At 39.7% G+C, this 26,657-nt stretch overlaps 1 protein-coding gene across 1 annotated transcript in view; it reads left to right on the plus strand.

Annotated features, from left to right (window-relative positions):
- The window catches only part of oxt (Xylosyltransferase oxt), a 355,491-nt gene that overhangs the window by 105,105 nt on the left and 223,729 nt on the right, over positions 1 to 26,657 (plus strand). Inside the window, exon 6 of the mRNA XM_067136675.2 lies at positions 20,677 to 20,876. Coding sequence (XP_066992776.2) covers positions 20,677 to 20,876 — 200 coding nt within the window. The remainder of the gene's footprint in view (positions 1 to 20,676; positions 20,877 to 26,657) is intronic.

Here is a 26,657-nt window from a genome sequence, read left to right on the forward strand (position 1 = left end):
TAAACCGTGCATCAATCATCTGCTGCAATCTTTCGATCCATTTTACTTTGTCGCATTCTTTAATCTCATTGACTAATGTTACAAATATAAGCTCTTTGTTTTGTGCTTCTGCCGTCTCGACCATGTTTGGGTCATCTTCCCCCTCTCCCTCACCTTGTTGCACAGCTGTAGATAGGATAATTAGGTCGGTATCTCGCGAGATATCGTTTGATTCTTTCAGATTATTCGATGCTCAGAGTAACCGTTTGATTTTGATCACGCGTGATTGTGTTAGTAGATGTTTCCATTTATCACCAGAACATTACGCGAACGACCCACATTAGCACTAGGTGTATAACTGCGCTCTAGTGTTGTTTCCTCACAGCTCAAGTGATAGTACCACAAAATTATTGCTCCAATACGCCTTTAGCGGTGATCTTGTGAACTACTTATTACGTTTTGATGTTGTCTAAGCTTCAAACCTAACTCTTATTCGGTTTAGGTTAAGTACCTTCATGCAACCGTAGTTCGTGATTCTTAATGACACTAAACATTTAATAATAATAATAATAATAATAATAAAGGAAAAGGGAACGGAAATGGAAAACCGTATTAGTACAAAAGGGGAAGTTAGTGACTGTCTACAACACCAAGAGAGATATTGGGCAATGAGGGCGTCACGTCCCGACGCCGGGTTATTAGAGAAAATCAAAAGTTATTATTCTAGTAACTGCACTGTTACAGGTTTTTCTCTCGGTATTCTGGTTTTCCCTGACATCTTTCATTCCAGCAACACTCTCCACTATCATTTCATCTGTCATTCATTAATAATTGCCCCAGAGGAGTGCGACAGGCTTTGGCAGCCGGCACAATTCCTGTCCTCGGTGCTAGATGGGGGCTTTATTCATTCCATTCCATAATTATATTACTTAAGTATAATAACAATGGATGCATTATATTATATTGCTATACTTCAAGTAGCCTATATTATGTACGTTTTTTGTTTTAGAAACAAAAAACGTACATTGGTGTTTCAGTTATTTTTCAGAGACAGTGAGTAAAATAAGAGGAAAGACTTCTTTCAAAGATGACTGGTTGCACAGAACAATAAATTAAGATTGGAATTGGCTTCAGAGAGTGGAAAGTGATAGCTATAAAAGGTATTGCTCCTTCTTTAGGACTAGTTTTGATATTAGCAACATGGGGGTGTCTTCAGTTCGATCTCATGCCAAAGGCAAAAGGCACATTGAAAGAGTAAACGCTTCAAGTTCCAGCAAAAATCTTCCACATGATACCTGTTCCTGTGAATGCTGCTCCATCAACTACAAACTCTTTTCCAGTGAAAGCTGAACTTTGTAAAGTGCTAACTTCAGTTGTTAATGATAAGCATACTTGTGTTGTGCCTAGAAGCACTCTTAACAATTTTATCATCAAGGATGAAGCTATTACTGCAGAAATATTGTGGGCTATTACTCAAGTTGTGACCCATTCTTCTGCTAGAAGTTTTGTCATTTGTAGTAGATATTTTTAAAATCATGATTCCTGACAGCAAAATTGTGAAGAAATTCAGGTTGCACAAGGATAAACTTGGATACCTAGTTACATATGGACTGAATCCATACTTCCAAAAATAATTGACAAACTTGGTTAAAGAGTGTCCATGCTTTCGTATATCTTTTGATGAATATTCACAGCCTGTTTCCAGTCATGCGACCAGGTCAGGAATGGAATGAAGCCCCCATCTAGCTCTGAGGTTAGGAATTGAGGAGCGTTTTTTTTTTTTTTTTTTTTTTTTCAAAACTCGATAAATGCAAAAATTTTCGAAATTGAGTTATGCATGCTAATGTTATCAGTTTGACCCTGCTCACCATCCTGTGCAATCATCCTTTGCATAAGTCGATATTTGCCGTGTATAGAAGTGGTTGAAATCACTAGGTTTTTGCAAAATTCGATATATGCTCTTGGAGAGTTAAAGCAAAACTCGATAAATGCAGTTAACTATTAATCACGTGGCATTCTCATGGATAATCGGAAGTGTTATTCTGTGGAACAATGGAACGCTGGACTCCTTTATTGAAAGGATGTATTCTTTGAACTGCATGCCACATGTTCCCGCGATTAGCCCTCATTGTCGTCTACAGAATAAAACTCACTTCTTGAGAAGTTTTAAGCAAGTTACTGCGTTAGGAACTATTTCACTCTACAACAGTATGAATAATGAATCTGAAGATTCTGAAGCTGGCGTGCCGGTTCAGGAATGTGTCGGTGGAAGAAAGTCTAGATACAAGAAGAGAGTACCTGGAAAGCTGGCTAGAACTAAAAACAAACCTAATATTAAATGCATTCATGGACTCAGACTTGCCCACAAGTACAGAAGCTAAAACGATGAAATAATGCAAAGCTGCTGAACTCTGCTACGAAGATATCACAGAATTCCATCATCATGTGACTTCTTTAAACAAGATCGATCAAGACAAGTTTCTTTTGAAGTATATGCACATTTCCACATCTCAGTGCAGAGTAGTGAACATTGAAAGTGCTAGGAAGAAGAAAACTGTTTCTGTGAAGTACAGCGTTAGGAAAAAACTGGTGAAATACTTCCTGTCTGTGCTGCAACTTTTCAAGGAATTTCTGGCATGTCAAAGGACAGATTATCTTATCTGGCTAGTAGGTTTCATCATACTGGGATGTTACCTAAGGAAAATCGAGCTGGTAACAGTACAGGCAAGGAACACAAGGACATAATGGTTGCCATTAAGAATCACATCAAAAGGTATAAATACAGAGAGAGCCATCATGGCAGAGGAAAGTCTAAGAGAGGATATTTACCGCCATATCTCTCAGTCAATAAGATGTGGAAGACATTCTGTGTAGAAAGGAAAAGTTCTGGATTGAAACTGTGCTCGCTGTCAAAATACAAGTATATATTCTATAAGTGTTTCAATCTGTCATTCAAAACTCCTCACACTGATACCTGCTCCACTTGTAAAATTAGTCTGATGAAAATACAGAAACATGCCTAGAAAAGAAGAATGAACTGAGGACAAGTTATAGATTGCATAAACTTTGTGCAAAGCGGTTTTATCAAATAATGAAAGAAGAAAACCCAGGTGTCATTAAGATATGTTTTGACATGTAACAGAATCAACCAATTCCAAAGTTATCAGTGAGAGGTTTTCTATGCTAGACAAGTGTGGTTATACAATCTCTGCATCATGATTCACTAAAAGGAGCAAAGAAAGGAAGACATATTTTTCTATACTTGGCTAGAAACAGAATCTTCAAGAGATTGCAACCAAGTTGCTTCGGCTTTATTGGACTTTCTTTTTAACCTGGAAAAGAAACTGCACAAAGATAGCCCTACCACGATACATTTATTCTCAGACTCTTGTAGCAGCCAAAACAAAAACAGTGTCATCCTGGCCACACTTACTGCTTTCTTGGAAAAAAGCACATTATTCAGTAATGTTCTACATTTCTTCCCTATTCAAGGACACAGCTACATTGCTCCAGGCAGTGTGTTCGCTAGAATTGAGAAATCTTACAGAAGACAGGAAAACATACTGTCTCCCAAACAATACTATGATATCTTAGAGAAGCATGGCACCCTTAAAATTCTGAGCAGGGACTGGGAAATCAAAGATCTAAAAGAATTCACAGAAGGTACTACGAGCTAGGTTGCCATTTAAAATGAATAGTCAACGTGTTATCACATATAATAAGAGACATAAGAGTCTCTGTATCAGTACAGGATACGTACTTCGCATACCCAGTGGAAGTTGAAGTTCTGAAAATGAAATCCAGCCATGAAGTATTGCTAAAATCCTCTGTTTTACCAAAGAAAAATATGGTGAGCAAAGAAAAGAAGAAGGATGTTCAAGCTCTGTTGAAGTTTTTTGAAATACCGGATGATGTTGTGGATTTCTACAGGATCGTGTAGCCTTCTGATGGCTAAGTGTTTTGATGAGTTCTTAAATATTGAGTAGACTTTATTTTGTAAGACTTTAATTTAACCTCTGTGATATTAATGTGTTCATTCATTACAATAGGATTGATATTATAGGTTAATACCTTATTTTGTTTTATGTTACACTGCTTGATGCTCAGTATATTAGAATCTAATAATATTATGTGATATTACAATACCAAGTAGCCTATATTAAAAAATGTATGACAATGGAGCTCAGAAATAAATAAATAAATACATAAATAAATAAATAAATAAATAAATAAATAAATAAATAAATAAATAAATTTTCAAAAAATATTATTCACAAAATAACAAAAATGAAAATAAGTGAATAATTCCATAAACAAAAGTATATCATTTAGTTAGGGTATTAATGTGAAGTTCCATTTTACCAGAATATTTGCATATATCGACTTTTGAAAAAACTTGAGAAAATTATCTTCTAATCTTACCTCATCCACCTTAATTTTCAACAAGTTCTATTCAGACATCGTGCTTGTCTCTATTGGAACCAACATCGACGAAAATTTGAAATGTTTCATGCCTATGCTTCTAAGTGGAAATAAAAAAACACATTTCCTGAAAAATGTTGTTTGCTACAAATGTCGAGTTTTGAAAAAACGCTCCTCAATAGTGCCAGCTACCAAAGCCTGTCGCACTCCTCTGGGCAATTATTAATGAATGACAGATGAAATGATAGTGGAAAGTGTTGCTGGAATGAAAGATGTCAGGGAAAACCAGATTACCCAGAGAAAAACCTGTCCCACCTCCGCTTTGTCCAGCACAAATCTCGCATGGAGTGACCAGGATTTGAATCATGGAACCCAGCGGTGAGAGGCCAGTGCGCTGGCACCTGAGCCATGGAGGCTACCTGTATTTCTTTTGATGAAAGTTTAAATTCTGTCGCTCAGAAGGGTCAGATGGCTGTTAGATTTTGGGATGAAAACTTAGTTCAAACAAGATATCTTACATCTACATTTTTAGGTCATGCTACTGCTGAGGTCATTCTGATTAGGGTTGGGCAGACCGGAACATTCACTTGTTCCGCAACATTAGGAAATTGAGGCGGAATGCTTCGGTACAGAGTGCCGAGACACGGGACACAGGGCACAGGACTGTAACTGCGTCCTAGAGAGAACTTCGAGAGGCAACAGGACATGCTCCGCTTCAGCTGGAATGTGCCTGAACCGAACGTGCTGTGCCAAGACCGCACTAGATAGATTAGTTGGCCTTGGCTGTGTCTGCCTGTCGATACCGGCTGTGTGCCGCCCTGTGTTAGAGTGTCAACATTTTTTCATCCAGTTATATCTTTAATTCCAAAGCGATGACCCGTATTTACTTGGGCTTAAAAGTTTCCTTAAAGTCCAAATTAATTTTTAACATCAATCCCCGAGAAAGTGTTGAGGGAAATTTTCGAGATATTGAAGAAAGTAAATGGAAGTTGAGAGGGAAGGAATTCGAAGTGCAGAGAGCACATTGGGACGCAGGCGAAGCAGCTAAAGCAGTGCAGCGCAGAGCAGATTTTTGTAATCCACACAAATCATTGCACCATCGCAAGTTGACAGACACGGCAGGACAGAGCAGAGCTGGCCGGTTCTGCACGTACTTCCGCCTACCACGCGATGTCTTCGAAACACAGTTTCCTGCGCACGTGTCACGCAGTTAAGAAATGGAGGAGAAAATTACCACAGCCATTCAGTCTCGCCATGTTTTGTAGGTACTATGTGAATCATGTGGACTGCAATGCAGTATGTATGTATGTATGTATGTTCGTGAGAAAATGGCTGAACAGAATTTAATTAAAATCGGTGTGTAAATTCGGGGAATAAGGCACTACAGTCCAGGCTATAAATCATTTTATTCACGCTGCGTAACAACGTAGTTTAGAGAAAGGCCTAAAATGTAATCCACCGAGCAAGTGGCCGTGCGGTTAGGGTCGCGCATCTGTGAGCTTGCATTCGGGAGATAGTGGGTTCGAACCCCACTGTCGGCAGCCCTGAAGATGGTTTTCCGTGGTTTCCTATTTTCACACTAGGCAAATGCTGGGGCTGTACCTTAATTAAGGCCACGCCCGCTACCTTCCCAATCTTCCACCCTTCTTCCGTCGCCGAAAACCTTCGATATGTTAGTGCGACGTTAAACAAAAGCATGTAATCTTCATATATCTATGAAACAATCCATGAACCAAGTTCTCGCAACATATAGAATTTAAGACAAAGTTGTAATGTTGATTATGGAGAGCATCATCGCCGACTCCGTCGCCGTCATCCATCATCACATTTATGTGAAGAGATAAATACGGAAAATCATTTATCATGTCTTGTCAAATATAATTGCAAACGCGTTCACAACAGATTGTGAATGTTGATTGATTTTAGTATCTTGTGTCTTGTGACAACTAGATGAAAATCTAGCAGTACATTTGTAAATACATATTTTTCCCCCTCTCCCACTGTGATCCTATTAATGAATTTACCATGCAAGTTGGTCGTGCGGTTAGGATCGCCTTGCTATGAGCTTGCATTCGGGAGATAGGGGGTTCGAACCCCTCTGTCGGCAACCGTGAAGATAGTTTTCCGTGGTTTCCCATTTTCACACCAGGCTAATGCTGGGGGTGGGGGCTGTACCTTAATTAAGGCCTCGGTCGCTTACTTCCCATTCCTAGCCCTTTCCTATTCCATCGTTGCCATAAGACCTATCTGTGTCGGTGCGACGTAAAAAATATAAAAAATAATCATGAATTAAATTCTTTGCTTAGTCCATATGAACGCCGAATATCGGTAACATAGAAATATTGTTCAGTCTTGTAAACTGGCGAAGGTGGTTGTTTTTATTGCGATTGTCTTAAGCTGAATAACCGCGTTGCCATCAGCACAAGGGAAATTGTGAAGATGACTAACAAAATGAGAAAAATCGCGAATGCTTGAAGAAAAAGAAAAAAGAGCCTCTTTATACTGGATGCCCCAGTATCACAGAGTCTAAAGAAAACATGTTATTTCTGAAAACCGACGAGAGCCTGCGTGGCAATGTGCGCTCACGTCCACTTCGCAATTTCGTAAGGTTCGCGGTGTTCTGCTCTGCTCTTCCCTGCTCTGCGGCCAACTGCTTCTCAATGTGCGCCCGGCCTAACAGCAGGAAAGTACAACAATGTATTCATCCAGTTATATTTTTAATTCCAAAGCGACGATCCATATTTTTCTTGGGCTTAAAAGTTTCCTTAAAGTCCAAATTAATGTTTAACGTCAATCCCTGAGAAAGTGTTGAGGGAAATTTTCGAGATAGTCTATTAATTACTCACTAATTACTCACAATACAGGCCAATACATTCAACTGGTGAAAATATTCTTGAATTGGTTACTTTTAAACACCTGCACTGCCATTGTAACCGTGTTATGAGTATTTTATATTGACCAGAAAAATCTTAACCTAATAGCAGCCTTTAACGTGATTATTGGGCGCGAATTTCAGTGTTCCGACTGTTCGTTCACGTTCCCTGCAGCTTTATGCTGGACCATGGCCATAACCACACACAGGCACACACCACACAGCTCGTTCCATACAGGCACACTCCCAGTTCCCACTGGCGCAGAGCATGTAATGTTGCCTCTCGAAGTTCTCTCTACACTGCGCAGTTGCAGTCCCGCGTCCCGTGCGCCCGCTGCACAGTTCAGCTAGTAGGCGAAGGGCAGTGCATAGCGGCGCTTCTGATGGGACAGCGAGTCAGTGTCTCCGGCTCGCTTGAGAATGTTTCGGAACAATTGACACTCGGTGTTCTGGAACAGCGGAACGTAACTGTGCACCGGCACCTTGTGCCGAAACAGGGACATAGTGCCCAACCCTAATTCTGATGACATTTTTGAAAAACTTGAAAGACACTGGTTTGGATGCGAAAATGATGCCACAAGTATCAGTGGACGGGCCGAACGTAAAACTGAAGTTTTTGAAAAATCTAAAGAAGTACTTAGGTGATTCACCTTCAGATCCGGAGCTGTTGGATTTTGGTACCTGCTCCTTGCATACTGTTCATAGTGCATATAAAATAGCACACAACAACTCTGAATGGAACATTCACAGATTTTGGCACTCTCTATATTACTACTTCAAGGACTTTCCAAGTAAACGTGCAGATTACAAACGCGTAACAGGATCGCATCTCTTTCCTCTGAAGTTCTGCTCTACCAGATGGGTCAAAAACTCAAAAGTTATTGAAAGAGCTGTAGAAATGCTGCCACATATTGAGAAGTATGTTGATGCTTTTGAGGAAAACCTCCTGCATCAGAAAACTTTTGAATTAGAAGAAGTTTTGTAAAAAGTGATCTGCTCCCAGCACAGTTAGAATTCATGCATTGTGTTTCCCTTGATCTGGAACAGTATCTCTCTAAGTATCAGAGTAATCATCTTCTTTTGCCTTTTATGTTCTTTGATCTAAATACTATGCTTGAACACCTGTTGGAAGAAGTGTAAAGAACCAGATTTTAGAGTCAGCAAATACTAGTAAGAAACTTCTCCTGATTGATTTGAAGAAAACTGAAAAGCTCAAGCCTTTCCATGCTGTTGGCATTGGATTTGCAGCCTCAGCAGCTTTAAAAGGAAAGGGAATAAAAGATGTGAAAGTTCTTCAGTTCTATGGAGACTGCAGAAAATATCTTATTGATTTTTTATGAAGATTTTTGTCAAAAGCTCTCTTCCTTTCAAGTTTGTTAGAGGTGCTAGCTGCTTCAATCCTGCAGTTATGACCAATTTGTCTATGGGGACCTGCATTAGAAGTTCTTATTGAGACAAAACAATTATCTCCTATGGAAGCTGATGTTGCAAAACGAGACTGCTTAGATTTCTCATCAAAGAAAGATGTTGTGAAGTATCTCAAGAAGTTTGATCCCAAAACCGATCGATTGGATGATTTTCTTAGCACCGCCTATTTTCAACACAATGTTTCTAATGAACTGATCCACTTCACACAAAAAGTGCTTGTTTTGTTTCACAGCAACGCTGCTGTAGAACGAGGTTTTTCAATAAACAAAGAATGCCTAGTAGAGAATCTTCATGAAAATTGCTTGATTGCACAGCGTCTGGAGTATAATGCACTATCTACAGCTGGTAGAGTATTAGCTGTCAGTGTCTTAAAGAAGATGATCCCCGCAGCCAAAAATGCATCAACATTGATAAATGAAGCTTTAGAAAAGTATAAAAGAATACAGATAACATTGCAGCCAATAGAAAGTTAGGAGCAGAAGAAATAAAACATATAGAATTGAAGAAACAATGTATTATGCAGAGTGCTAAGGAGGAGACAGAAGAACTGGGGTTCGTTTTGGCCTAAAAACACTCAGTGGATCAAGCTCTTACATTTCAGCTCTTAACAATTCAAATTGGTTGATTCTGAGGAAAGTTATGAGAGTAAGTTCAATTCGACATCTCATTTCTTCAATATCTTTTCTCATTAAAACAATCATATCTTTTGTTCTAATTAAGGTACGCAGTTCGTTTTGGTCTAAAACACTTAGTGGATTAAGCGCTTTCTTTTGAGGTAATGACTACTTAAATTGGTAGATTCTGAGAAAAGTTATGAGTACATTTGTCTCCATGACAAAGAACTTTGAAGGACTTTTTAACAGTTCGGCGCGTAGTGTTGTTCCAAGGAACATTTAATTCAATTTCTTTGTGTGATGTATTTTCAAGTGTTTTGTTGACATATTATTATATTCTATTACCACAGCAGATCATGTGCTTTATTTCATTCATTCGAAACTTTGCAAATACATCAGTGAGGATAGTAACGAACAACACCATACTTTGTGCGTTGCGGTCGGAGCCAGCGGGAAACTGCTAGTTTTCTAATTAAAGAGATTTAAAAGCAATGGGTGGAGTAGAGGGCTGTGAAGGGAGTTGGGAGGCCCCGTAAAAAAATGTTAAAAAATTGTTTGTATTTTAAAAAATCAAGCCTAACTGAATTTAGTTAAAAAATTTGAAATCAAGGGTGTAATTCTTCCTAAAGGACTTAGAAAAATCCATAGCATTTGGTACTGGAATGTTGCTGATGGTTATACTGAATATACTGGAAATATACTGGAATTTTGAAAATGGAATGCAGTAGACACCCTGATATTTATTATCTTCTCAATTGAGGTTTGCATCAGGATGGGCATCTGGCCATAAAAATATACTGTAAAATATCTCACTTCATCCCTGACTCCATGTTGGGCTGCAGGGCTAAGGGGATGATATGCATTCCCTTAAAGTATCAGTAAACAATTACCTGTAAAAGTGTTTCTTCCTTAAAAAAAACCCAGCCCAGAGAGTTCGCCTGGTCATCAAAACTCGGCAGTGAAAAGGTTAACTAATTTCCACTTCCATATTCATAACCAAATATTATTGCAAGCAGTTACTGTGCTTTTAGTGAAAATTGAATTTCTACACAGTATTTAACTATTTAGTAATCCCTAATTCTAAAACCTGTTAACTCCATGTTTGACAAAATTATTTGTGATTATACCGCACAAGCTTTTTTTTTTTTTTCCTTTGAAGTATTCATTTCTTAATAAAATAGATTACGGCATAATTAAAGGTGAGAAGCCAGAGGATAAGTTTTACTGAAATGAAGAGCAATACCAAAGCCTTGAGAGAGACAGGAGAAAAATGGAGTCTGGTAACTGAAATTGAAAAACAGAAAATAAAATAGACATGATACTGTATAGGCTTTTGGGCTTATGCCTTGTCAAGGCCAAAAGCCTATACAGTATCGTGTCTATAAGTACAGGCTGTGAAAGCATCAATGACAACAGAAAATAAAATGTATTGGTCACTTTCTGCGGCATGAGGAGTTTCTTTGTAACATTATTGAAGGAAGAATTGCCAGGACAAAAGTAAGAGCATAACCCAGAGTGTCTTGTTTCAAGAACCTGCTTCTGAGGATGTACTGCAAGACCTACACTGAGTTGAAAATGCTGGCTCAAGATAGACATCTATGGCTGCGGCGACAAGAATACGATGATGATGATGATTAAAGGCCTAAAAGGTGCAGTAACAATATCACATTCACCTACCTGCTGTGGGTGGGGGATGCAAATGAAGAATACACCCATGTTAGCCCCTGCTTGTTATAAGAGGCAACTAAAAGGGGTGACCTACGCATGGAAATGGATTGTGGCTTTGGTACCATGTGTTGTACCCCCTGTTGACGGGAGGGGCTGAATACATCCTTGTGTAACCCTGTTGTAGAAGGCGACTCAAAGGGCCGTGTGGCTATATGCCCCCTCTTTATTTTTTCTTGAGGGTTAGTTGTAGACTAAATCAAGATTCTTGAGATGCATGCTGCTTGTGGATGGGCCTTTTATGTGTGCGATTACGCTCGAAAGCCCAGCGGTATCCCAAAAGTCCAGTCGGGTGGAAGCACCATTTACCCAGCAGTATTATCTGCCTAACAACGCAGGTCCACGTACAGTGAATGCCAGAAGAATATATTGTATTTAAAAAAAAAAAAATTTTTTTAATGTATACTATCACTTTGTACAGGCTATGGGGCGCATGCTATTGCGGGTCATTTGAGGAAGGGAGTCCTAGTGCTCATTGCCTCAATCAGCCCATATTTGGAATTGTCCAACATTGGACCTTGGGCGATACCAGCTATGACCAGGTGGGTATTACCTTGGCAGCTTGGTTCGGCTACAGAGGCCCTTGATCAGAGTGGGTAGCATTCGGGGAGGATGTTTCCGGGCTTGGCTGGAAACAAACGTCTATAGTCTGCCCAAGGTGGTCCACCCACGAAGTCACAGATTCCCTCAGGGGGTGGGGGGGGGGCAACCCCCTGAGAAAAAGCATAGGATGAAGTCATGGGATCCAGCTTCCTTAGGTTCCTGGTTGCTACCAGAGCCGATAGGCAAGATTTTAAGCAGGTGAAGTCTATCTTGTTCAGTAGACACATAGGTGTCTATGGCAAACTAGAAGGCTTAAAGATGATGTGCAACGGTAGCTTGTTATTGAAGACGCGCACTGCAGTTCAGGCTGATCAGTTGCTCAGCGCATTCACCTTGGCGAAATCCCTGTCAAAGTGGAAAAAGCTAAAATCCTTGAATCTGGTTTGTTGCGATGTGAGGGTGTACATCCCACCTCCCATGCAGTGCTATCAGTGCCAAAAATGATAATGTATACAAATATATATATGTATGTATTGTACTGGTTACGACCTGCACATGCCGTATTTTTTTATAATTAATTGTATTCAATCATCACGCAAGATATTCAGAGCAAACTTGGTTTGTTTACGTTCGGAGGAATGAGCAGGCGAGCCAGGGACAGCTCTCTCTCTCTCTCTCTCTCTCTCTCTCTCTCTCTCTCTCTCTCTGTGTGTGTGTGTGTGTGTGTGTGTGTGTGTGTGTGTGTGTGTGTGTGTGTGTGTGTGTGTGTGTGTGTGTGTGTGTGTGTGTGTGTGTGTGTGAGACGTGGCTGCAGGGGCAGGATAGACTACCCGCCTGACGCGCCACTGTAGCCTGCTTGAACTGGTATGTTCTGGATATGAATGTCACACCTTCACGAACATTCGATTGAAAAAATTTCAAAACTTCTCTAATAATTATCGCAGCGACTTGAGTGATACGTCATTTTGAAGAGAATAACATATACGTCTCAAATTGTGAATCTCAGGGAAATCCGTCAAGGGATTTGCGAGATAACCAGCCCCAAGGGATCACGTTATATGATGACGTAGGAGCCCCCAAATCGAATATAAGGAGAGCTCACTTTACCCAGATCAGTCATAGCTGAGTGTTCAGCCTGACTCTCCACGCTGCCATGTTCGTCGAAGTGCTGACAGTCTCTTCGAATATTTAAAGTCTTCATGTGGGACTTAAAACTCTGACAGTCGTGTTGAACTTATCAATTGTGCACATGTGAACTCGAATGTATAACAAAATCTTTATAATGGACATTGAGTCTATCAGTCAAGTTGAACTTGTAATTTTTGCGAGTGATGAAGAACAAATTATTCAAAGTCTTTATTTGAACTTATAAATTTTGTGTGTGTGGGAACTCTGATTATGACAAGTCATGTATTGGACTTAAGTGACAACAGTTCCGTTGAACTATGTTCTGTGCGCTTGTAGAAACTTCTTGATATAACTTACTTTCGTTCGTGTAGAACTGAGTTCATTACCACGTTGCCTGTGTGAAACTTAATCACCGAACCAATATTAATTTAAATGTGACACTACTGCAATATTCTAGGAACTGTGATATTTTTTCTTTACATTTCAGTCAGCATAATTTCGTAGACATGAGTATTTATGAGTGTTCGAACTTTCCCATGAATGTTACTGCAAATGATTACCGTGATAAAAGAATAATCGTGTGCTGCGACACAAGTATTTCACTGTGAATTCAAACTGTGTTTTTATTTTATCCAATTCAAATAGAACTTTGTATTATTCTTCTGAACAGTGTGGAAATTATTTGTGTGTGACTGACAGCAGTATCTTTGATAAACTCTCGAACAGTCACCTATTTTATTCAATGTCAAGTGTGCCTAACAACGAACTGTGCTTGCATGACTGACAGCAGTGTCTTTGATAAACTCTAGAGCAGTCATACATTTCTTTCAATGTCAAGTGCTAATTTATTTAGTGGAAAATCACCACGAACTGTGCCAAGTGCATGAACAATTTTGTTTCATTATTTCTATTCATGAACTGTGCTTTATTTTCTTCCAATTTCGATGCTACTCGCATCTACATCTTTAGTGAACTTTTGAATTCTATCTACAAGATTAAGAGTGAATTCGACGGCATATCCCAACCATATTAAATGAAACAGTGCTGTTAAACCAAAATGTCGGGGGACTGTGTAATTCTGGACACTCGTATAAGTTATGTGACGAGTGATTACCCCGCAGTATCGTTGGAGATCATCGGAGAACGTCGTAGAACGTCGGAGATCATCGGAGAACGTCGTAGAACGTCGGAGATCGTCCAGAACATCGAAAGTTCAAGACTCAAACCCATATCAAACCGACTTGGGTGTTCCAGCCTTATCTCAACGAAGTATTGGCAACTTCCAGAACGTGTTCCAGCCCCGTTCAGCCTGGTGAACTGGGAGCACAGATCATCAAAAGGTGATGTTGAAGACAGCGACTATCAACAGTAAGGTGATGTGCACTTTAAAATGCATTTCCTGAATAAAAAACTATTATTCAATCTAATTCAAATTTTTCTTGTATATAGGACCCTGCCTCCTGTACCAAGCCCTAGCTAGTAACCACCCAGTATTGCCCTGAGAACTACTTCATGCTAACTTTAAAGTTAAATCATAAAGTCGGGCTCTTTTACTGGTACAGAGAGTATATATCTTGTAATTATGTATATAACAGTTTATGCTTGCTGTTCATGTATATTTAATCTTTGTATTGTTTTGTGTATGTTACCATACGCTAATAATAATGCCAAAGATCAGGCACATAGTATGTCGTTCGAATCAGTCTGTGTTTAGTACAAGTGGAAGAGGAGCTCATGATGTAGAAGAGTGCAGGTGCACTAACTGCCTTGGTCTTCATTCTGCTTGAGTTCGGAACTGTCTGGTTTATCTCAGTGAACAGAAGATCCAGGAGATCAAGACTCTGGATGGTCTCACCTATAAGGAAGTGCACCAGAAATTTAATTCCACAAATACACCTGCAAAAACACTAGATTACAGCATGATAGAACAGTGTCTACCAGGGTCATTATTTGCTTCACCATTACCTATGAAGATCGCTGCACCCAAGGTGGCTGTTGCTCCTGTGAGTAAAGCCATGAAGAGTTAAAGCTCAAAGATGTAGACTACCCAACCTTCGACCACAAAGAAGTGTGTTCTCGCTGGGAATCCTAAGGTGGCACAGCAGTAGAAGAATAAGTTTTCTTTTTTTTCCCCCAAGAGGTCAGTGAAAATGGTGTACCCAAGCCGGCGAAGGTGGCTTCATCAACGGGGGCTGGGTATCCATCTCCCAGCCCATCTAAACACGAAAAGAAGGCAGAGAAGAAGGATGTCCTTCCAGGTGCTCCCCAACTCCTCTTGTGAAAGAGGAATCATGCCCTCCATCTGGAGGGTATGTGTCAGTGCCAGCAGATAGGCCTGCTTGAAAACCTAGGCACTCCCGTCGTAGGAAGAAATCCAGCAGCCGAAAAGCGTCGAAGGTGATCTCGGCGTTAGTCACCTCGTCCACTGATTTGGGGAGGGACGTCAAGCATTCATCTAACATCCCCAGATGTAGATGTTGACGTTGGTGTTAGCTTATAAGAAGCATGATGCTTTTAAATCTTAACACTATTTTTAGCAGTCCACACTACTGCTTTGTTACGGTGAAATTGTAATGGTTATGACAGTCATCTTACTGAGCCACGCTAGCTAATTAGTCAATTCATGGAGTGTATATTCTGTATTCAAGAAACAAATCTCAGACCAGGATATCATTCATTCTTGAAAAATTTTCGTCTATATTCGACCGAATGAGATTATGCTAACTGGGCTTCTGGTGGTGTTGGTATTTTTGTTCGTTCTGATATCTACAGCAAAGAGGTTCCACTAAGAACCCTGCTGGAGGCAGTAGCGGTATGTGTCATAGCTATCTGTCATAGCAACAGTTTGTAATGTTTATTTTCCACCAGGCCAGCCTCTTGTAAATGATTTAATTGATCTTAGAGATCAGTTTCCACCTCCTTTCTGCTTATTGGATGATTTTTAATGCCTATCACCCATTATGGGGCTCAGAAATGCCATCTCCCAGAGGAAGGGAGTTGGAAATGTTAATAGGAGAGTTGTATTTTAACTACAGGGGAACCAACACATTTGAGTGCAATGAACACTACCTTCTCGCACATTGATGTTAGTCTATGCAGCAATGCGCTCACTCTCCTGTTTTGGTGGGGTGTACACGATGACCTCTGTGACAGTGACCATTTCCCCATTATTCTTACTTTATTGAAACAGAAAGCCATCGAGGCTCCCCCCCCCCCCCTATCCTTGATGTATTTTTAAATGTGCTGATTGGCCAGAGTTCACATCACTAGTCACCTTTAATGACAGGAATAGTTGGAGCATAGACGATGATATAAATATCATACAAGTTATGCTTGCTGCTGCTAAGGAGTCTATTCCATCCTTTTCTGCGTCTTCTTGGCAAAAACTCATTCCTTCGTGGAACGAAGAAATTACAGCAGCAAATAGAGAATGACGATGTGCTCATAAATGCTATCATAGGCAGCCTACTTTGGCCAACTTGGTAACATATAAAAAACTTTGCGCTAAGGTGCGAGTTCTTATTCAACAAAGAAAGCAAGCTTCTTGGGAAAGATATGTATCGTCCATGGCGTCACATACATTGTCATCACAAATGTCTACTAAACTTCTATGCATTTCAGGAATACAAGGAGTATCGTTAATACCAGGAATTTCCATTGCAGGCTGTATCATCTCTGATCCACCCTTGATTGCTGATCATCTAGTATGTCACTTCGCAGATGTGTCTGGTTCTGTGAATTACCGTTATGATTTCCTGACTCTGAAGCGGGAGGCTGAACATCATCATCTTAAGTTTGCTACTGAAGCTTCAGGGGCTATCTGCCCTTTACGGAGTGGAAACTCCACAGCGCCTTGGCACTTTGCAAGGACACGGGTTCCAGACCACCACCAGAACACCTCAACGAGGATATCTCCTTGAGGTGTTCAACCGAATCTGGATAGAGGATGAGTTTCTGTCACAGATGGAATAGTAATTCCTCTCGTCAAGCCTGACAAAAATCCTCAGTATGCAGGAAGTTACAGACCTATTTGCCTTACTAACTATCTGTGTAAACTATTTGAGAGGATGGTAAATTGCCGATCTTTGTAATGTTTGGAGAAAAGAGGACTTTTGTCCAAGTAACTGCCATTTGGTAGGTTCTCTGACTTAGACAGGGCCTATGACATCATATGGTGATGTGGCATCCTTTCAGTCCTGCATCAGTGGAGATTCCTAGGTAACTTGCCGGTTTTTATTGCAAATTTTTAGTTTCTCCGTCTATTCAGTGTCCGAGTAGGGAGGGCATATTCACAGTATCATGTTTTCAGGAAAATAGACTCCCACAGGGATCGGTTCTGTGTCACTCTGTTCGTGATTGCCATACACGGTATTGTCGGTGCTGCTGGTTCAGTAGTGATACTGTCGCTATATGCAGACTTTTGTTCTGCATTATAGCTCACCAAGTATGGCAGTCACAGAGCGACAATTACAGCAAGCTATTAGGAGAGGGGAACAGCAGTCCTAAGAACGTGGTTTTTTGTTTTCAACTACAAAGACCTCTGTTGGTCACTTATGCCAGAAGCGCATTCTTCACCCCCATCCTGAGCTTTATATAAGGGGTGTCGCACTTCCTGTAGTTGACATGTACTGATTCTTGGGCTTCTTTTTGATACTAAATTATATTATTGTGGGAGTCACACGTGCGTCAGTTAAAACCCAAATGTGCTAAGAAGCTGAATATTTTGAAGTTTGTTAGCGGCAGTACTTCGTGGGGAGGGGGGCAGACCGCACAGTGCACCTATGATTTTATAGGCACATGTTTTATCCATGTTAAACTACAGCAGTGTAGCTTATGCATCAGCTAGGCTAAACATCCTTGCTAAACTGAATAGGATTCACCACAGCGGAGTTCGGTTGGCAACGGGAGCATTCCGTACAACCCCTATTCCTAGCCTAGCCTCGTCTCTGAATCTTATGTGCCGCCTTTACACCTGAAGCGCCAACAGATACTTTTGTCCTATGCTGCAAATTTGCGACAGATGCCATTTCACCCAAGCTATCCCTGTGTATTCCACAGTGAAAACTGTCGGGTGTACGCTCTTATCCATGAGCAAAGCAGCCGGTTGGTATACACTTGGTTAGCAGTCACAGATTGATGTACTTTCTGTTCGTTGTCTTGTCAGACAACCATGTAGGACCATGTAAGGTACCATCATGGTTACAACAACAACCTGAAATAATCCTCGATCTGCACACTAGCCCAAAGGAGAACAGGAGGCTCTTCCTGTTCGTTGTTGGCTGGTATCCGGATTGAGCGGTAGTTTATATGGATGGTTCGAGGGCAGAAGTGAATGTAGGCTGTACGTTTGTTGTCGATAATAACAGTTCCCTTTTTCCTCTACTGGAAACCTGCAGTGTACACACAGCAGAGCTCTATGCTCTCCTTGAAGCTCTGTAATACGTACTGTCCAATGAACGCCGGTACTTTCTGACTCATTGAGCTCGTTGCAATCTATTGATGGATGTTTCCAGAGGCACCCTCTGGCAGCAGATCCAGGACCTGCTGGCGGGGTTTTGGAATGCTAGCACGGGAATCACATCCTTGTGGCTCCCAAGCCACATAAGTGTAGAGGGAAATGAGTTAGCTGATAGGGCTGCCAAGGAGGTGGTCACATTGCCTCTGTCGGCTTACAAAGTTCCAGTGATGTTCACTTCTCAGATGAGACATTTGGTTATGTCCCATTGGGAGATTGAGTGGCAGGCCACCCTTCTCCCAAATAAGCTGAGATTGATAAAAGGAACTGCAAACCCTTTGGATTTCTTGTAGAGAAGCAATGGTATTATGTCTTCGGATCGGTTACAGTACCGGTATGGTAACACATTCCTACTTACCGAAGGTAGAAGCTACCCTTGGTGTGTACTTGCAGCAGTCATCTTACCATGGTTCACATCCGTACGGAGTGCGAAGACCTAGCCAATCTGCTCTGTAGTCTAAAACTTTTGAGTACCATTTCTGTCATCCTACAAGATGACGAGCAGTCAGCGGACCTTGTCATCCGTTTTATGAGGGATAGTGGCCTGTTTTATTGTGTATGAAAGTGTGTTTTCTGTCTGCTTTTATACTTTATTTTATTGTCAACTATTTATTATTCTATTGCCTCTGTTTTAGTTTGTTTAAATATTGCAACTACTTGGCAAAATTGAAACATTGAAACACGAAATGAATAAATGGTTACTAGAATAAAATATAAATAATGAAATTGGGCGCCATCTGCAAAATATTTATAGGAATAATTCACCCTGTAGAGCGTGAAAGAACTCCTTCTCCCAAGGCAACGATCATCTGGCTGACAAGGCTCCAAACTTGCTTCATTACATTATCTGCTACTATTTAACATGGAAAATAAATATGGGTAGCATGCCAGGTTTTTCCTTACTCCACCAATAAAATATTTGCTTCAAGTTTCACCACTAGAAGTTACTCCTGAAACAAAATAAAACAAAACATACACCAACAGTTATCATCATGTGATGAGACCAACTTGTTTTGCTACTTACAAAAATAAACATCTACTGTACAAACATCTATAATTTAAAAAGAAAAGAAAAACTGTACATCGTTCTGAAGACCATGCTTCAAATTAATGGTATCCTACAGTTAAGGCAACTGTCCATTCTTAACCTTATATGCATTAGCATAATATCACTGTGGAATCTATTTATCCCAGGCTATAACTCTATGTTAAAACAAACCCAGTCACCTCACTATACTCTGTTAAAAATTCTGTGGACTAGATGCAAGACGAATGGCACATCAGATCAATCAAAGAGCGACCAAGTGCTGAACCCTTGGCCTACAATTTCTTCTAGCATTAATCAGTTCTGTGTACAACACACTATCTCCAAATTACACCTATAAAACCCTACACAGTGTGCATTTCTGTGGAGAGGAATAATCCAGAGTCTTAGGTACAAAAGAACACTATTTAGCATCTTCCACCGACTGCTCACCAGGAACTTGTAATTACTGAGGAATGCCCTCATCATGACTCCATAATGGTACAGTAATGCATCCGTGAAGAACTCGTACAGCAAAGACTTCCTAATGGTAATAACCATGAACGGCAACCACAATGGTCATAAACAGAAATAGTAGTAAACTCATTGCACACGTCCACACATATGTATAAGCTTCCTCCATGTGACCTATGTCTGAAAAAGTCCACTGGAAACAATGCTCCAGCTGCAACATCTTCAAGCATCTCTTTGTTAACGCAACCTCATTCAAAATTGGAGCTTTTGGATTGGTTACAGAGCTGCCGATCCGCATAGTGAATTTGCATGTTTGTCCACATTGATGCATTACCATCTTCAGCATACACTTCCCGGCTGTACCCCGGGTTTCTAAATCACTTGTTGCAAAACTTTTAACCAACTTCACCAGTCTATACCAATATAGTCACTGAAAGACTTAAGTTATCATTTTGTTAATCAACATTTATGGTTTTTTTATCACTGTTATGTGTATCAAAAGAAAATGTAGAGCATAAATATTTCATACTGACTGTACTTTCCCAAGAAAGTCTTGGGGTAGGTACTGTAGCTTGTATTAACTCCAATTTTGAAATACCTTATCTTTTTTTTTTACTAGTCGTCAGCAGTGTTAGTAAGCTGTTGTGACTCTGTATAAATGAACGATAAAGAAAGTGTTAAAATCACAGAAAAACTAACATGATTAGGATAGTTTCACTACTGAGAGAGAGAGAGAGAGAGAGGAGTAGTAGTAGTAGTAGTAGCAGTAGTAGGTGCTGAAAATCAGGCCTGCTAGCCTCTGAATCCTAATACTCTTAACACTGTACCTCAACATCCCTCCTCATTCCTCTGTTCTCACATTTTGTCAAGTTCATAGGTTACATTGCTCTCATGTATTATTTTACATATTTGATATAATTATCATAATGACATGGATTTATCTTATTTGTAGAGACAAGACTACTTATTCCGGGAGCTGTTGCCATTAGAAAATGCCTTTTCCAACATTCATATTGCTCGCAGACGTTATGTTACGATATGGGGAGGGGCATCTCTCCTTCAGATGTTGTTATCCTCCATGAGTGAGCTGTTGAAGATGGACTGGCACTGGGATTTTATTATCAACCTGAGTGAATCCGATTTCCCTGTCAAGTAAGTCACTGTAGAGAATTGGGTTTTGCTGATATATATTTCTTGCTCAAAAGAGACTTGGTGGTGATGTTGGTGGGGTGGGCAGATTGATCTTAAGTCAGGACCTTGATTGAGTTTTTTGGCTTTTTAAACTGAAATTTTTATTTACCTTTGTGTTTTTCAAGATAAGTCTGGGAAAGGTCATGTTGTTCCTCGCATCCTTCCTACTTTTCCTTATGTATTAAAAGCATAACTTGCTGTATGTTCTTATATAGACCACATCATGTTTATGATATTTTAATCTCAGAATATCAGATACACAATATAAGAAATATCGAGGTTAAGGTTGAGATAATTCTTTGCATTGTGAATTATCTGTGTTAGTACCCTAGCATTAATTGCTTATGAGATGAAGTATATTGTAAAAGTATGAAATACAGTACTCTTTAAAATCTATCTCAGCCCCAAAATGTGGGGCATCATCTATACTAATATATAAAGAGGTAAAGTTTGTTTGTATGTAATGGCTGATCTCAGGAACTACTGGACCGATTCTTTTTTTTTTTTGCTAGGGGCTTTACGTCGCACCGACACAGATAGGTCTTATGGCGACGATGGGATAGGAACGGCCTAGGAGTTGGAAGGAAGCGGCCGTGGCCTTAATTAAGGTACAGCCCCAGCATTTGCCTGGTGTGAAAATGGGAAACCACGGAAAACCATTTTCAGGGCTGCCGATAGTGGGATTCGAACCTACTATCTCCCGGATGCAAGCTCACAGCCGCGCGCCTCTACGCGCACGGCCAACTCGCCCGGTCCGATTCTTTTTATTCTTAAAACAATTCAAAGGGGAGCAATGGTGTGGAGATGTAAAAATAATAGACTAATATAGGCAAAATATTGAATATGTCGTACAAGGACGAGACAAAGCTCGTTTTAAGTCTCTTGACGCAAAAAACAAATCTCTGAAAGCCCTACGGGCCCGAAAACCATGTTCTAAGCCCCTAAAACGAACGATTATAGAAATATTGACACCACACTACCCTTGTTCTAGGAATCTGATAAACAGCCATAACCGTGGCAATGTCAGCTGCAGGATTCTACAGTAGGGAGATTATGCATGTGCGTTTGGGCATAGCTGCCAACTAAAATTGATAGACATATGGCTTACTATCTGGAAAAAATATACTGTTGTGTAAGACGCTCACAGGACTCCTTTGGGTAGGGATGGAAAGTAGATGAAGTATAAAAATAATAGAAAACAACCTATATTAATGTAGAATCCATAGTTTTTGGGGTCGCTGAGGTGAATATTCACAATCCAGATATAATTTAAGTCCAAGATCAGCCTCATTGGCATGGCGGTGAGAAGGGATGGAAAAGAATATGTCCAAAATGATTGAGATTAGGGATGAAAGTATGTATATTCTAGCATAGCTCTCAACCAAACTTGGTACACATACGACTTACTATCTGAAGAAAAGAAAATTTTTAAAAAAAGAAGAAAAAAAAAAGAAAAAATGATGACTGTGGGGGCAAGACTCCCCTAGCACCCAGATATTAATGTTGAATCCATAGTTTTCAAGGTCCCCGAGAGGAACTGTGACAATCTGGATGCCGTATAAGTCATAGTTCAGCCCCAGTCGGAATGTCCAATATGACCAAAATTATGGATGTATGCGTGCATGCTAAAGCATAGCTCTCAAGCAAACTTGGTACACATACGACTTACTCTCTGTGGAGGGGATGACATGCAGAAAATGGGTATTGGGCCTGTCGAAAAGTACTGTCAACATAACAAAAGTTACAGAGAAAAAAATTTCTGATCATTTATGTCGTATACAATTTTACCATACCGACTATGATAATTGAATTAATGAATTTAGACTTCTGTTGCATAGTCCATATCAGCCCCGATCATCGCTAACATGGAAATATGGTTGTGTCGTATTCACTGGCAATGGTTTTCGTCATGATTGTTTTAAGGTGTAAAAACTGCATGGTCATCGGTCCATCTCGACAAGAAAAATTGTGAAGATGATTTTTAAAAATTAAGAAATCGTAAAGGAATGATCTCTTGAAGAATAAGACAAGAAGGAGTGATGACTGAAGAAAATTCAAAGAAAATCAGCATGTTAAGATGGGGAATGAGGCACTACAATGTAGGCTATAAATAATTTTATTCACGTTAAGTGAAATGGTACTTTAGGGGAAGGCCTAATGTTTCATTCTTAAATATCTATGTTATTACCTGCCAAGTTGGGCTCAGAAGGCTAGCAACTGAATTACCAACATCTTTTAAACGCTTACAGTTTCCAGTGAAGATGTCACTTGCCATCACAATAAATAAGTCACAGGGACAAACATTCTCACTTGTGAGAATCGACTTGAGGAAGGAGTGGTTTTCACATGGACAGTTGTGTGTCTGCTTATCTCGAGTTGGATCATGCGAAAGGCAGTATCATATCTTGATGCCAGACATCTACAGAGAAGCATTCATATAATATACTTACTTATTCTGTTGGGAAATTTAAGCCCATCGAAATTATTTAATGCCACTCTTTGTTCATGTCTCCAATGATACTACATCAAGCATTGTATGCAAAGAAGCTTAATAAGTCAGAAATAAATTCCACTGCTAGTAATAAATACACTCTTCCTATGACAGTGACTATTATCTCAAGCTCTGTTCAAGTAGATTTTAGATTTTACTTTTTAAATAAATGAATTAATAAATACATAAATAAATAAATATGAAGTGTTACAGCAAAGATTGTTGCATGGATATATTTTATGTTGTAATCTTACAATATACTAAATACAGTTGAACCTGACTTATACATATATCAAGGGGAAGAGAAAAAACTACTTGTAACTCAGAATTACTTAGAAATCAGACTTACACAATACATTACATATTTACTAAAAAAAACCAATGGAATAGACCTGCATGTGTAAATCCTTGCAAATAATAAATACATTAAGACAGAAAATATTATTTTGAACTTGGTCCAGCTTTAAAGAAATCAGATAATTTGGCTTGCTCCATTTTCTTGCATTAAGAGTATAAACCTCCTTTTGCAAGCGAAGTAATGAATTCAAAGCATTTTCATTACAACTTTTCACACTGATGTAATGCCTACACACACATACTGCATTTAACACTTCACTCAGTTCAGGTGTTTAAGAATTCAAGTCGTTATCTCCATCTCCATCACTATCGCTTGTAGCTGGTCCATCACCACTGCGTTGTTGGCATACGTCAGTAATAATCTCTTCATCCGGTTGTTGTCCACATACAGCCAGATTATCATCAAAATGCACAAAAGTATCGAATTCTACACACTCTGGTAGCGTTAGCTCATTGCCAGACAAAACTTCGTCCCCATAATCATCATTAGAGGCAGTCTCATCTAGTAAGACACCAGCTTTGCGGAAACAGTTACTGATTGTGGAGGATGACACCTGCTTCCAGGCAGCTGAAATAAGGTCCATTGCTTGTAGCAAATTAATGGAGAGAGGTTCATTTCCTGCATCACGCAGTGTTATTAAATATTGAACCAGCATTTTTCTATAATGCACTTTGAAATTTGCAATGATGCCCAAATCAAGCAGTTGTAGAACACTGGTACAGTTAAGAGGGAAAAATTCCACTCGGACATTCTCCAGAACGATTTGAGGTGGATGTGCTGCACATCGATCCATAATAAGAAGTATCTTCTTTTGTTTCTGTTTTATTTTAATGTCCAGTTTTTCAACCACTGTTCCATTAAAAGCATAGTCATCTAAGAATTTCTGTTGGATTCATATTCCGTAGGTTTTGTTTTTGCACCCTTAAAACACCTCGGATTCTTCGATTTTCCTATCACAATTGGAGGAAGTTTGTCAGATCCATCTGCATTGGTGGCAAGGACTGTTACACGAATTTTACTTTTCTTCCCTCCATGGCATGGGTCACCTTTTTCAGCTAATGTTTTATTAGGAAGGAGATTGTAGAACAGGCCTCATCACAATTGTAGTTGTTTGGAGGCTGGTAATCACGATACCTGGCAGAACCTCTTCTTTCCAGTGTTGCACCATGACATCGTCCACAGCTTTTGAGTCACTGCAAATTGTTCTCCCTGTGATTTCTTGATGATCTTTAAATCCTTGCAACCACCTGATGAAGCCTTGAAATCAGCAGTGATACTCATCATTTTAGCTAAATCTATCGCCTTTGCCTTCGGTATGTTGCCACTAATTGGTAGAGCTACGGTCCGCTTATGCTGGAACAATGTGAAAAGTACTTTCTCCAAATCTACGTACCTTCCGCGGTATAAGCAGTTCCTAAGTCTGAAGCAATTTCAGTTTTAGTTTGGTGTGGATTAGCGTCCACTTCTCGTATACATTTTTCTTTTTCATCTAGGGTATAACTTTTCCTGTTCTCCATGGCTAATCAAAAGCAACTGAATGACAAAACGACTGTTCAACAGTAAACACCAGATGCCGGCAACGTGGACATTTTTGTTCCCATGAGAAAAATTCTCATATTCAAACAAATTTACTGTATTCTCTTTTGTTTCCGCACCAAAACCGCCCACTTTGCTTGTAATATATCTTAATCTTTGGCGGCTTTGTGGAGGTAAAAAATGACGAAGGTAGAGGAGCGAGATTGAGAGCGAAGAGGAATCGCTCGCTTGGCCTTTGTTAAGCTGCCAGTAAGTGAGGGTCAACAATGTCATTCGACAAACTCTTTGTGTTCTGTTTCAGCAACGAAACCCGACCGCTCTACTTCCGCCTATGCCGACCAAGTCGAAACGTCGCAAATACAGTAGTTTCTTCTAAAAAAGCAGGTGCTCATTACAATTACGCAAAAGTCAGTTATATTTCACTGACACTTAATATGTATAACAGCGAATTACGTATAAACGGATTACGTATAAATAAGGTTTAATTAACACGCTTTTAAATTACATTTTGCCGGGACCTAAAGGAAATTACGTACAAATGCGAATTACGCAGAACAGAGTTACGTATAAAGCAGGTTCAACTGTATTATAATATTTATCATCAATGACTAGAGGCATGAAAATATCACATCTACAATAAATGCGATGAAAATAAAAAGCAAAATTGTAATAAGGTACACCTCTTTCAGGCCAGTTCCATTATTGGAAATTAATGCTATACTCAGATATTGCAGCAAAAGAACTGTATTTTCAATGAAATAAAAGCAATTTTGAGGAATGCTTAGTATTTTGACATAGAACACATCTAGTTTCGGAACCGTACTTGGGCAGTGAGAATTACAAAATCATGACATTTTAAAAATTGAAGTAACTTCTAGGCAACACATACAATGACAGTGTCTGATACCTCACTGTAAAGAGAAATAACCAAACTACCCAGAAGCAAGAGACTGACATCCGTGTGACATATACAGGAGATGCAGTATTGTTGCGATATTGTACTACACTAAAATTGCCATGAAAAGTGGCCAACAATTAGTGTAGCTATGGACTCCGGTGTGATAGCACCTACTTAATGTGAGGTGTTGTGTGATTTGTCTCGGCGAGTTCTACATGTAAGCTATATGGCGAAAAAAGAAGTTGGACATTGTGGTGCCAAGAAGTGCAAAAAAAGTCTTTCTTTTGCAAATTTATTGTGACATATGGACAATAAATGAGATTGAAGGGATCACAAATGTTTTCAGGAGGATAAAGTGACTTCTCAGAATTCCAAAAAGTCCAAGATCGTCAATAACAAGCATAAAAAATCTTATCATGACAGTCCCAAATTTACAGTGTCCAAGCATCATGAGGCAGG

This window comes from Anabrus simplex, chromosome 1 (assembly GCF_040414725.1).
Source record: "Anabrus simplex isolate iqAnaSimp1 chromosome 1, ASM4041472v1, whole genome shotgun sequence".
NCBI classification, from domain to species: Eukaryota; Metazoa; Arthropoda; class Insecta; order Orthoptera; family Tettigoniidae; genus Anabrus; species Anabrus simplex.